The following is a 13199-nucleotide window of genomic DNA, read 5'->3' on the forward strand; positions in this document are numbered from 1 at the left end:
AAACTGCCTACTTATTTTAAGCACACACACAAACATGAACTTTCAATAGGAACAAAAAACTACAGTAACACAGAAGGCATAAAAAATGCAGCAAATGAACAACACCCAACTTAATTGGAAATGCACAAATCAAAGAGATCAAAATTTTTAACCCTCAAAAAATCCTTAAAATTTGAATGCTTTTGTAGGATTTAGAGAGATAAGAATGAGTAAGTAGGATCTATTGAGTCATAATGTTTAAAAGAGAGACTTTGGTTCTCAAAAATCTCCTAAATAAGTTGTCAAGATAATTTCAATGCTTTCAATGGCATCCTCCAAAGCCTCCAATCTTTTAAGCCAATTTACTAGTGGTGTCAATATGCTTGACCCTATAGGGCCTTGGCCCTACTTTATAGGGCCAGCCCACGGGCCACCAAATCCTTTTTTTTTACTCTTTCAATAAACCTATTAAAAGTTATTGGCTTCTTCTATCCCTTTATCATTTTTTATATATAGAAATAACGAAATTGAAAAATAAATATCAAACTCTATACAAACTAGAAAATACCTTCATCACTATTTTGCTCTTCAATAATGTCTCTAGTAGAAAATCAAAACACCAACCAAATTTAAATTATGAACTAAAAGTGCAAACTCACCACTCAAAATAAAGTTTACACAAAAATAAATCACCTAAAATCATGAATGTAGAGGGGGATGCATCGACTCCGTTGACACTTCTTCTTCATGAATTTCACCAATGTCATCATCTAAAATCAATCAATTAAAAAACAATCTAAAATCAATCAGTTAAAAAACAATCTTCCAAATCAAATGAATGCTAGAAAATGAATTGGATAAGAATATTATGAGAAAGAACATGAACTTCCATCAGAAAATACTTTTACAGGCACTATTAAGATTGCACCTAAAACACAAAAAAGGAGCTTATCTAATCCAACTTCAAATTCAATCCCAGAAAAAAAGATTTTAATCTCTTAGAGCATGTCATGTTATTTGATTACAAAAAGTGTGGGAAAAAATAAATAATAACAATAATAATAATAACAATAAACAGTGTTATGTCCATGCATTAAGTTTGTCTTCAAAATTATTAAATGTGAGAAGAGATAAGAGTGTATGAACAGGAAAGAAAAGGTAGTTTCCACTCTACAACCACAACTGCCAGGTTCAGGGGTTCCTTGGAGTAGCATTAAAGACACTGTTTTCAGTTTCAGATCTTCTATTGCACACATTACATACATTACAGCACCAAAAGAAAAAACCCCAAAAAAGAAATGGAACAACAAAATGGTAAAAGACAAGAAGCTTTGTGACAGGTTCACTTCCACAGTCTCCTTTCAACATCTCCACTTTAAGACTAATAAACCTTCGGAACAACTTCTTTGGTGGTCAACTTCCTGAAGAGATGTGTGATCAAGCTCATTCCTTACAACATATTTCTATATTAAATAACAATGTTGGTGGCACCATTCCAAAGTCTATTGGCAACTGCACATCATTAGTAAACTTATATCTCGGAGCAAACTTTTTCACAGGTTTCCATTTAATTTCCATTCCTAGTTTTGGATTTCATTAGAATTTATCTATCTTTGCTATAACGTATACTCAGTTAATTGAAATTAAGCAATATTAAACATAATGTTAGTTAATTTATATTACAGGGGAAAATACTGAAGCTTGCAATTACAATTGAAGAAACAAGTTCACAGTTCAACCATTTTGAAAAATCCCATTTTGAAATCACAGAAGGAGAGAAGAAACAAGCAAAGTAGAAAGTAGAAACTCTAAGAGAGGGACAGAAAAAGAAGAAATTCACCTCTGATTAATATATATTTTTTTATAATTCAAATTAACGATTAAAATAACTGAAACTCAGCTGTTCTCAGTACACTTGAAACTTTTCTTATAAAGTTTTTTTGGGGGGCCTTAATTAGGGCCAGTAGGGCTTATAAAATCTGTTTTTGTAATTTTAGGGTTTTAGCTATATATTACTGTATAAACGCATCTTAACCCAGAAACTACCTACTTATTTTAAGCACACACACAAACATGAACTTTCAATACGAGCAAAAACTACAGTAACACAGAAGGCATAAGGCAGACATAGTACTTCACAGTTATCACAACAGATAGACATTAGATAACCAGTATCAATTAATCAGGAAGAAGACACAAAATCTTTATAATGCAAAATCTGTCATTCTCATATTGCTCTTTATCTTCAAATTTTAACAAACTATGTTACAACATTATTACCAAGGAGGATTAGAACCCTCTCTAACAGATGGAGACCTAGAAACAGTACTCCCATCCCTACCAAACCTTGACACACTTCTACTAACACTTCTAGGAGTAGCCAAGGCAGGACTGGAACCACGATAACTTGCGCGAAGCGATTCATCAACTGAGGTTGAGGACTTTGCAATTGCATTCCTTACAAACTTCTGAGCGGCGGGAGAAAGCGTCCGCATGCTTGGACTAGCACTTCCACCTCTAACAGGCGAAGCCAATGGCGGTTTTTGAAACATCTTCGACCTCTCCCTAATCTTCCTTGCAGCCTCCCTAGAAAGGGAATGCGCTTTTGCATCTCTAGCAGGCGCTGAAGGAATCTTATAATGTGGTCCATCTGCACTACCACCAATATCAATTGGAGTTTCCTCTGGGTCCAACCTCAACGGTGTCCCTTCTATCTCTCCCCAAGTGATAAACGGGGATTCATCAACACCCGGCGCAGGAGAAGGAGTCTTAACAAAGCTATAGCCATTCTCAGCCTTCTTTGCAGATTCCATATAGAACGGGTTAGGAGTCTTCCTCAAATCTTCAAGATCATACTTCTTTAACTTGTCCCCTTCCCTAAGAGACATTGGGGCAGGAGTAGCACCGGCAACAGGTGTATACAACACCTCAACAGTTCCATCATCTCTTGGCCTAGAATCCAATGTTTTACCATGGAACCTAGTATTTGCACGACTTATCTCCTTTGTCATGCCCTTAATTCTAACAGCTCTTTCCTCTTCAGTCAATGGAACCTCACCCTTATCAGCAGGATGATACATCAACAGATTCTTTGCCGTATAGTTCCATCCCTCCAATGTACTAGGAGGCTGATAAGATGTTCCATACCCGTCAGTTATCCTCTCTCTCTTAGCATCCTCGATACCTTCCACATCGTCTTTGTTCTCACCTTCCGTCAAATACCCAACCCTCTCTTTCCTCTTCCTATTCACCTTCTCCAGAATCTTCGAGAAGCTGTGATTATCCTCACTCGTATACCTCCACAAAAACTGATCAAGCCCCAAAGAAGTATCAACCCCACCACCACCACCACCATCGCTCTTATTATTCTCTTCATCACCAATATCAAAACGTTGGGTCTTGGGTGTTTTACCATCGAATTCATCAAAAGGTGTGAAATTTCTCATGAAAGTGGAGCCAGGGGTGACAGTGGATCTAAATTCAGAACCGGTTACCTTAGGAACGTCGGAGCCACCACGGCGGCGCTCGATGATCTTGAGCTGGGCGTCACGGATTTGGACTGGATCACCGGTCTTGATGGCTTCGAGCCAATCGAGGCGATCTCGGAGCTTGGAGATGTCGGGAAAGTAGTCGCGTTCGATGATCTTCTCGAGGGCTTCAACGTACGTATCTTCATCGAGTACTGTGGGGTTCTTGGGAGGGAGTCTGGGTGCGATTGCTGCAGAAGATGACGAAGTTGAAGTGTTAGGGTTAGGGTTTTGCAGAGAGGGAGAAGGGGATGGGGAAGAGAGGTGGAGGGGCGAGTGGCCTGGTGATTGAAGCATGTTTTCTTAATTGCGTGAAGAGATGAAGAAGAGGGAACAATGGAAATTGAAATTGATGAAAGGAAAGGTGAAATTAAAATCCTCAATCCAGATCAGGAGCTAGGAAAATTGATTTGTAGGAGTTTTCCAGGAACTAGAAGAAAAACACAACGCGGATTTTCAGATTTTGAACACGTTATAATAGATTTATATGTATCTAAAAAAAATTATTTCATATATAATTTTAAAGCTTTTTTTTTTGGTCAGGGATCCAGGCCAAAAAGGCCCAGACCCAAAAACAGAAGCCCAGCCCAACAAAAAATCAACCCTGCACATAACAATTAGGGAAGAATTGGAGAAGCTTTTTGGCAAGAAAGAGGCCCAGACTAATCAACATGGAAATATGGCAATCAATAAGCACTTAGAGATGGAGACACGAATCGTTAAGCATGGCTCAGGTCAGTTGTGGAGCTACAGGGAAAAACAAAAAATGAAGAGAGTCATTACTGCAGCTGGTAGAACCATGATTCAACTCATGGAGAATGGGGAGGAATATTACGTCGAACTAGCTTAGGAGAAGCAAGACATGGATGAGGAGCTTGCTGCTGTGTCAGAACAGAGGAATGACAATCAATGTGTGTTGGAGCTGGCTTTTGATATGGGGTTAGATCTGAACTCAAAGAAAAAGGGACATATGTAGACAAGGCGGAGGATGACAAACAGCTAAGAATGGAGAAACCAGGTAAGAAGCTTAAAGATGAAGCTGGAACAGTTATGGTTGAAGAGGCGGGCCTTATCATGCCCTACCAGCAGCCATGATTGTTGTTAGCTGGAACTGTCGGGGATGGCGGCCCCTTCGACAGTATCTGAACTAAGAAATATTTGTAAATCCCTCAAGCCGTCCGTTTTGTTCTTTATGGAAACTAAAGTTAGCAATCTTACTTATGTTAGGATTAGGAGAAAGTTAGGTTTGACAATATGTTTTGTGTGAAATTTCGGGAGTTGTCCAGGAGCTGTGTCTTTTTTGGAAAAGTAATATACATATTAATGTTTATGTTTGGTGTGAAAACTTTATTAAATCTCAGATCAGCACTGCTAATGATAGAGATTGGGAAGTATTACAAACACTGTGCCATCCTCTCCTTATGACATTACCATAATCAACATGGTCTGCCCAAAAAGCCTCAAATTTAAAGCATTTAGTCATAGATTTGTTTTGTTTTAGAGCCCAAATGTCGGGAAGGCCAGAGGCCGAATAATAAAAGAAAAAATGGATGCAAGTCTAAGCCCAAAAAGGTCCAAGCCCAAAAGAGTCCAAGCCCAGTAGAAAGTAAAAAAAAAAAGCAACAACACAACTGAGTTAACACTGTTCCGACTAAAAAAATAAGAGAGAGTACTAAAACTGGTGAAAGGACAAGTCCTGACAGGGAAAGGAGGGAGAGAGGCATATTCTGCTATTCTCTCTCTCACTCGTGTGTGTCTGAGAAGCCAGGCTTGTGAGAGAGAAATAGAGAATAGAGAATAGAGAGAAAAAAGAGTGGACTTTTGGTTTCTTTTCTTCCCCATTTGCTTTGTTTTTTGCGGTCAAATTAAATAAGAGAACCATTCTTAGTTGCTTGGATACTTGGATTGGACTCTCTCTCTCTCTCTCTCTCTCACTCTCATTTTTGCGCATTCAATTCAACCAACCAACCAACCAAACCAACCCATTCATCTCAGCTCCTCTTTCCTTCTTTCTTTCTTTCTTTCAGCTCCCGTCACCACTCTCCACACACTCTGCTCTCTCCTCTCCGGGTAATGTCTCCCTCCCTCTCTTAATCTTCCTTTCAATTTCACTATTTCTTTCCTTATTCAGAACAGGATTAATTAATTACTACGCATCTAATCTAATCTAAATTACTAAAGTCTTCACTTTGCTGCCTTTTACCAAACCAGATGGAATCTTTCTTCCTTAGTTGATTCCCACCTTACAATGTTAAATTTTACTGAAATCATTCAAAATTCATACATCAAACTTGGACCTTCATCTATTGAAATCTGGAATTCAGACTTCATAACTCCTTTTAACGCTTACAATATGTAGCAGCAGCAGCTAGCAGCTCTGCTATTTGACCTAGTTTAGAGTGATAATGATTTCAGATGTTTATAGTGAGTTTCTGTTTACTGTTTAGTGTAACACACATATAATAATCATAAGAATAATATAAATAGTAAATGATAAATAATAATCGCCGTCTCTTCTAATCTTGTCCTTAAGGACTATCTCCTCTCCTGTTTAATGTCAATTATCGTTGATTCATCAAAAAGGGACAAAATTTCAGCTCTACCCCACTCACCCCTTTGTTTTTCAACATATCTGATACACTTGATGGGGGAAAAAGCTATCTCATTTCCCCACCATCACAGGACTATTATTATTTCTATTTAATAGTGAATCTCAATCACACAGCCAATAATTTGGTCACTCCAATAATTTTAACTCATAACATAACATTTAGCTTTTTTTGCCAAAAAGCAAAAAACACATTACAATTTAACTTGACACAGGATTCTGGGAGCATTATTATCAATGATTTTGCAGCTAGCGTGTGGTGGCGAGTGACCAAGTTTCAATAGTTTATGAAAAACAAGTTATTTATCAACCCCACTAGCATATTGTGATATATGTATCTAGAATTTTTCCTCCTTTTCCATATGATAGCTGGTTTAATAGTATTTCTTATTTCTGATACCAGTGCACCCAAATTTATGCACTTGACAATAGGCTATTGAATATTTATTTGCTAATAGATTTCAATACATTCATGGAAGCAGTGACAGTTGTTCCCATGGTTTCCTCAGAAGAAACTGCAGATCACAATGTTCCTTATGCTATACCACTGCAGAGAGCAAGTCCTCATAGTGATATTACAGAATCACAAGGGATTCATGGAGCTGAAACCTCTTCGTCCAAGCAAAAGGAAGAAACAAGTATTCCTTCTGCTGTGGCTCAAAACAAAGTGAAGGATTCTGATGTTACTGCTTCTGCATTGCAATCAGATCGACAACGAAGCACACACATTGCAGCATCAGTTGAAAAACTTGTGCAGAGCCCTGATACACCTTTCCGTGAAAAACGTCATCCATCACAATCTGGTCATGACAGTCCCTCAATAATACGTGAAAGGGTATCAAAAGATGGGTATAACTGGCGAAAATATGGCCAGAAAAATGTTAAAGGGAATGAATTTATAAGGAGCTATTACAAGTGTACGCATCCGAACTGCCAGGCAAAGAAACAGCTAGAGCAGTCAAACGATGGCCAGATCACAGATTCCATTTGCATTGGTCAGCATAATCATCCTAGGCCTCAATCCAACATCACAAAGCCTGTTGGTCCTGTTCTTCCTGTTCTTGAAGAAGGACTAGACAAGCCCCGTGTTGCCAATGTAGAAGGTGAGACTTCGATTTATTTAGTGTTTTAGTCATTAATGTCCTTCCACAAAAAGGTTATTTATAAATATATTTATGGCGTCACAGTTGAAGACAAATCATTGAATGAGCATGCAAGTGTACCTCAACAGATGAAGTTTTCACACTCGCTTCAGATTACAAATGTTCCTGCAGCTGATCTGATGAAAGCTGCACATTCACAACTGACCACAGCAAATGACGAGGTTCACAACAATGACTATCCTGACTCAAAACGGCAGTACGTTATTTGACCATTGTGAAAAATGCTTGGCTTGTAATATGTGTGATAGCTAACCTTTTATTTTATCTGCCGATTTGTAATAGGAGGATAGACGATAGTAATATTGAAGTCAGTGTAGCTGACAAGTCAACTTGTGCGTCTCGTGTTGTCGTTCAAACTTCAAGTGAGGTTGATTTTGTAAATGATGGGTACCGTTGGCGCAAATATGGTCAGAAACTAGTTAAAGGAAATGCAAATCCCAGGTACAAGTTAGCTTTCATGTCTATGATGTAACTGTACATCCATTTTTACCTGTGTTGTTATAGGCATTTTGAAGTTTAGTTGAATATGGTAAATGCGTTTATAGCTATGGGCCAGCCTGAAAGGTGAAAGCTCATCACAATAAATTGATTGCAGTTGCTGTCTATTTCCTTTCTTGAAAGCAACAGAATCCGGTTATGGTAGTTCGTTTAATAGCTTTTCAAATTGTGTTCTACCTGCACTTTATGCTAGAACATGTTCAATTACAATTTTTTGCCAATAATCCTATTGTTCTGAATTGCTATGTTTGTGGATTCATGGCCAAGTTAATCTAGCTGCTTCGTCTTCTCCTTTGAGTATGTTCATAATGGTTAGACTTTTCATCTTTACTACCTGTTGGCCACAAATGTTTTTAACGCTTGTTTGATTTCTGTCTCTTCGATTCTGTTTGAACTTCGGAAGTATGCATGCATTCATCCAGTAGGTTTTAATTTAATGTGTTCTCCATTTTTCTCCACTTCACCAGAAGTTATTATCGATGCTCTAGTCCCGGATGCCCTGTCAAAAAGCATGTGGAAAGGGCCTCTCATGATTCAAAAGTTGTAATAACTACCTATGAGGGACAACATGATCATGAAATCCCGCCTGGAAGGACTGTCACTCATAATGCAGCTACAAATGCTCAAACAACAACCATTAATGGCAAGCCAGGAACCAATTCTGTATCAAATCCTGTTTCTACAGATACAAGAGGAAGCAGATCAAATGAGAAAGTAAATGGCAACTCAATTACTAAATCAGAGGCTGGTAAGAGTCCTGAAAGTAAATTAAATGGGCAACAACAACAAAAAAATGAAAATGCAGTTGCCAAACAGGATTATGTTGGTGCTAACATCACATGCCAATCAAATTCTGAAGATCCATGTCGATCAAAATCAAACGAACAGCCGAAAGATGACGTAGAAACTAAATCAGAAGGAAAGAACGGATCCCCTAATGTGGTTGTTGTTCATGATACTCCTGGTCAAGAAGGTCAACTCAAGAAGCAATCAGCATCTGATGCAGAAGCTGTCTAGAGCTAAATTTGCAGTGTTATTTTTGCAGCTAGTGACTGAAGCGAGTAGGCAATGACATAGGTTACACACAAATATTTATGGGAATATGTTTCCTATTTCTACTCTAACTTCTCCTTTCATATTTGGGTATTTGCAGACTGACTAAATATGCAAATAATGATTCTTACCGGATTAGATATCAATTATCATCACTTGTATACTATTTTGTTAGTAAAATAAGGAAACTGTACATTTTCATATACATGTATAAAACGTTCTATGCTTGTAATATACTCCTCAGAAGTAATTCTTGTTTTGTGCTTTCTTATTGCCCTTTCTTTCTTAATGTAAGTAGTGGTTTGTACAATGACTTGCAGAATTGTGGCCTTTGGATAAAACAATGATTCTGTGCTGCTTCTCTTATGTATTGTTCAAGTACATGATAAACCACATTGTTCATATTAATAGAGGAAAATAAATAATCATTGGAAGTGGTATAGAATTGTTTATAAAAAATTTATCATGCGCACACTAAAAATCAGTTATCAAATTAATCACTACATATTTTAGTATATTCACATATTTTGTTTGATATATTTTTAATGTGTATTTATACTCCAATATATATTTTATACAGCGACTAATTTAATAACTGGTTTTTGGTTTTTGGTTTAATTGGAACAACATTCATGCTAGCTTTTTTTAACAGTGTCATATATGCATCTTCCGAATTCTGTCACTAGTATTCTTTTGTCAAAGTCAACCGAAACAAGTCAAGTTCCAGCTAGTCAACTTGTTCCATCACTAGAAGTAACATCAGTACAACCCCTTAAGTACGCACACCAATTGTAATTCTATCTTATGAACAACAGGAACATAAAAAGTTAATCAGATTTCAAGTAAATCATTGTTGTGATGGGAGATAAGGAGAATAGAAAAGATTATGAAAAGGAAGATCAATATTGCTGATAAGAAAATGCTATAGCAACATTTCTTGTTAAAATTCTTGAACAAAGAAAGTGCAGATTCAGATTGGATTCAAGTATACCCTTTTCCCATTTAGCTTCTACAACCTAATGGAACTAGAATAAGAACAGAATAAGAACAAGAACAAGAACAAGGAGGTTCTGCTTTGTCCTCCCCCAACACACAATTCCCAGTTCTCATTTCCATGCACAAGAGGCAACCAAATCTCTATTCATCCAACCAAGATACAATGCTCCATCTCTCTCTTCAAGCCTATATCTATCACTGTAGTTATCAAGCAGTTTCTTGATGGTACCATTCACCAATGAACTCAAAGGGTAAGGACTGAAACCAGCCATTGCAAACCTTGACCTCCATTTCCCAAGCACTTCATGTCTTTCCACTCTCTCAACCCCTTCACATGCTATGATGTTAACCAAATCCCTTGCCAAGCAATGCTGCTCCACATTGATCCTCTCTTTATGTTCCCTCGGAAGAGTCACGTCTATCGACTCGAACATGGCTGTGTAGTAGTCCATAGTTTCGAGGAAACGTGGAAAGAATGCAGCTGTGTTGGTGTTGGATTCCTGCTCCACCAATGTCACCACTTTCGGGGATAGGCTCTTGACCAGCCTCAAGAGCCTATCCCTATGATTCAGGGTGCTGACACTTTCATCTGGCATGTGATGTAGCATGAATGCAAAATTCACAGCTAATGCCTCGCCCGGTCGAACACCAAGATTATGCAGCTGAACATCACAACCAGATATAGCTGCAGCATGAAATTCAAATGGCACTTTAAAATGCTCTGCAAGCTTGGACAACCTCTTTCCCACAATGTGCAGCCCACCACCGCGCGCATAAGCCGATGTTGAATCATCAATACCTGTAATTCGGATGTGTGGTGGTCCTCCAGGCCTAGCTGCAAAAGCTTGAATCAAAGTGATCCACTGGCTCCCTTGAGAAATTTGAAAATCAATTATGTGAACTCTGTCTTCATCCTTCATAGCTTCTGCGATTGCTCCATTCGCAGACATGTATCCGAATTTGAAGTAGGGGCAAACCTCATAGAGTATGTGCATATAGGAGAGGAGCTCAGCACTTTCTGGTTCCTTGCATCTCAAGGCTCTGTAGATTGAACTCCCGGAGGAAGACAGCCGTGCAACTAGGCCTTCCAACATGTATGCTCCCAACCTTTGAATCGGTTCGCCAGATACAGACACCATCTGCCTCAGTTCATCCATCAACCTTTGTGCCATTAGCAGATCATTCTCTGCAATTGCTTTCGCACACACGACGAGTACATGCTTTAAGTTCTTGCAAGAAATTGCCACCATTGTTTGTCTCCAGCTGTCCATCTCGGATGACATGAAATCAGTTGCATCCTTGAATGAACTGTCATAACTATCAAGATTATCACAATCAGGACCAAACATCACACTCTCCAACTCTCTCAGCTTGTGCTTGAAGGTACTTAAATCGTCAGTTATGCACGAACCACTCATAGGAGATCCATAGTTATTGTCAGGTGGATATGACTGAGATTGAGAATCTTGAAGAGAAACCGGGCTACCATTTGGTGAGAAACTAACAGTTGAAGGAGAATTGTAAACATTAAAACTGCCGGTTGCAGATGATGACTCCAATGTGCAGTAAATTTCAGAAGAACTTTGATTAGAGAATCTGCTTCCAATACCATGGCCTCCATCATTGTAATACTGATGATGATTCAGAGCTTGATATTGCGGCATGCAGTATGCCTCAACCTGCTGCATTGGTTGATAGTACATACTTGAACTTCTATGATGCTCTGATGCCTGCATTCCAGAATTGATAACAGACTAGCTTCAGTTTGCCACTTCTAGAAGGTTATACTTCGAGAGTAATCGAATTTCCTTTCGCAGAATCAATTGTATTTAGTCCTGGAATTGATTAAGGATAAGTCTTCCAAGAGGAGGTAAACCACATAATTTACATAACCTGTTGTCTGCATTGAACAAGCAGAACAATTCACAGCATCAGTGCTATCTTTCGAATTTCATTCAACATCAATGCATAGAAAGAGACAGAAAATCCACAGCTGAAATTGAAATATTCATCCTTTTGGAAAAGATTAGTCAATTTTGTTCTTCAACTACCGTGTATTACCAGCAACTTGACTCTCTTACCAAGTCAATCACTTGTCTTTTCCTAAGTTTTTTCCTTCTCTTTCTTAATAACAGATAAAGAATTAAATGGAATCAATCTGTGAAAGTTTCAAAGAAACTGCAAAAATTAAACCAATTGTGCAAATGATTGGTTTTCCTTGGCCAGAAAAAGAAAATAAAAAAGATATAGGAAATATTAAGTTATTTCCAGAATTAAGCAAAGATAAGAGACAAATAGAAAGGAAATGGGAATAACAAAGGTAATCATATAAACCTCTCCTATAACAGTACTCAAATGCAATATCATTGAAAAATTTGACCAGTAAATAATAGATTCAATACAAAATGCATGTTAAAACTCAAATCCAAACACCTCATTGCATGAACTGGTGAAGAAAAAAGCTAAATACAAGAACACAGACACTTACATTTCAGTAAATGCCAAAAATTTAGAACTTAGAAAATCCACAAGCAAGAATAATGAACTTAACATACTCTAAATGAGGGAAACAAACTGTTTTAATTGTTGAACATTAAACCAGTTTGTTTGTTTGTTTGTTTCTTACCTTGCTTTGAAGAAATTCCAAGGTTGGAAAACCAGAGTGGAGTAGAATCTCAAAGCATAGGCTCAAGAGAGAGAAAGAAGACTATTTCCTATTACAATGAAGAAAAAAAGGCTTAGGAATTTAGCAGTGGCAATATAAAAATAATGTATGGGAAATTGCCCATCCATTTTTATAGAAACTACATATCAACCATTTGCTCCATAGATATCATGCTCATCTGGCAAATTTGTTTCACTGTTATGACCAAAATACCCCTTCTTAATAATGGTGTAACTTTGGTCAAATACATACATTAATGCAGCTTTACATTTCTGTGACTCATGTGTCACAATCATGAGCAGATTCATGTCAATTTCCCTTAATTATTTTTCAGTCCTATTTTTCTTATCTATTGTTACAGCCCTTATGGTTATGGACCCTTCTAGTTATTTAATTTCTCCATGTATAAGACAAACATACTGTTAGAGTTGCAAGTGTGAGGAGTGTTGAAGTTAGTCCCACATCAAAGAAAATAAAAAAGAGTGAGGAGTTTATAAGATGAGAAATTCATTAAAATGACACCGTAAGATTTTGAGTTGGATGTACAAACCTTAGTTAAGGAGTATTTTGTAGTAACACAAGTGCTAAAAGGATTGCTTTAATCATGATGCCAATTTTAGTGACTAAAGATGTCATAATCTTATATGCAAGATTATGTGTTTTAATAATTAAATGTATATTGTTTTGTGTAAAAACATGTGTGATGTAAG

The 13199-nt window shown here is 37.6% G+C and overlaps 3 protein-coding genes across 6 annotated transcripts; 1 reads left to right on the forward strand and 2 right to left on the reverse strand.

Annotated features, from left to right (window-relative positions):
• Positions 1-2182: 2182 nt before the first annotated feature.
• LOC112766105 (uncharacterized) lies at positions 2183-4725 on the reverse strand. The gene has a single exon (XM_025811962.3). The coding sequence runs from the start codon at positions 3801-3803 to the stop codon at positions 2256-2258; it is 1548 nt and encodes a 515-aa protein (XP_025667747.1). The 5' UTR covers positions 3804-4725; the 3' UTR covers positions 2183-2255.
• A 442-nt stretch (positions 4726-5167) lies between these two features.
• LOC112766106 (WRKY transcription factor 1) lies at positions 5168-9087 on the forward strand. Of its 3 annotated transcripts, none has more exons than XM_025811964.3 (5): positions 5168-5576; positions 6573-7217; positions 7302-7473; positions 7560-7718; positions 8243-9087. In XM_025811964.3, the coding sequence occupies exons 2-5, from the start codon at positions 6587-6589 to the stop codon at positions 8790-8792; spliced, it is 1512 nt and encodes a 503-aa protein (XP_025667749.1). In that variant the 5' UTR covers positions 5168-5576; positions 6573-6586; the 3' UTR covers positions 8793-9087. The 3 variants fall into 3 exon arrangements, with proteins under 3 accessions (XP_025667749.1, XP_025667750.1, XP_072079153.1); XM_025811965.3 differs by having other exon boundaries at positions 5172-5576; positions 6597-7217; XM_072223052.1 differs by having other exon boundaries at positions 5208-5576; positions 6330-7217.
• Positions 9088-9712: 625 nt separating this feature from the next.
• LOC112764299 (scarecrow-like transcription factor PAT1) lies at positions 9713-13101 on the reverse strand. 2 transcript variants are annotated; one of them, XM_025809862.3, is made up of 2 exons: positions 12451-13101; positions 9713-11724 (listed from the first exon to the last, which is right to left on the reverse strand). In XM_025809862.3, exon 2 carries the CDS (start codon positions 11558-11560, stop codon positions 9935-9937), a length of 1626 nt encoding a protein of 541 aa, XP_025665647.1. In that variant the 5' UTR covers positions 11561-11724; positions 12451-13101; the 3' UTR covers positions 9713-9934. The 2 variants fall into 2 exon arrangements, with proteins under 2 accessions (XP_025665647.1, XP_029150352.1); XM_029294519.2 differs by having other exon boundaries at positions 12313-12612.
• Positions 13102-13199: the final 98 nt, after the last annotated feature.

The sequence above is a fragment of the Arachis hypogaea genome, chromosome 17, assembly GCF_003086295.3.
Source record: "Arachis hypogaea cultivar Tifrunner chromosome 17, arahy.Tifrunner.gnm2.J5K5, whole genome shotgun sequence".
Classification (NCBI taxonomy): Eukaryota; Viridiplantae; Streptophyta; class Magnoliopsida; order Fabales; family Fabaceae; genus Arachis; species Arachis hypogaea.

Excerpts from the sequence above, each read along its gene's own strand:
- LOC112766106 (XM_025811964.3), top strand. The coding sequence starts at position 6,587 with ATGGAAGCAGTGACAGTTGTTCCCATGGTTTCCTCAGAAGAAACTGCA. Across the intron at positions 7,474-7,559 it reads TATCCTGACTCAAAACGGCA|GAGGATAGACGATAGTAATA; the intron begins GTACGTTATTTG and ends GATTTGTAATAG. Across the intron at positions 7,719-8,242 it reads AAAGGAAATGCAAATCCCAG|AAGTTATTATCGATGCTCTA; the intron begins GTACAAGTTAGC and ends CCACTTCACCAG.
- LOC112764299 (XM_025809862.3), bottom strand. The coding sequence starts at position 11,560 with ATGCAGGCATCAGAGCATCATAGAAGTTCAAGTATGTACTATCAACCA.
- LOC112766105 (XM_025811962.3), bottom strand. The coding sequence starts at position 3,803 with ATGCTTCAATCACCAGGCCACTCGCCCCTCCACCTCTCTTCCCCATCC.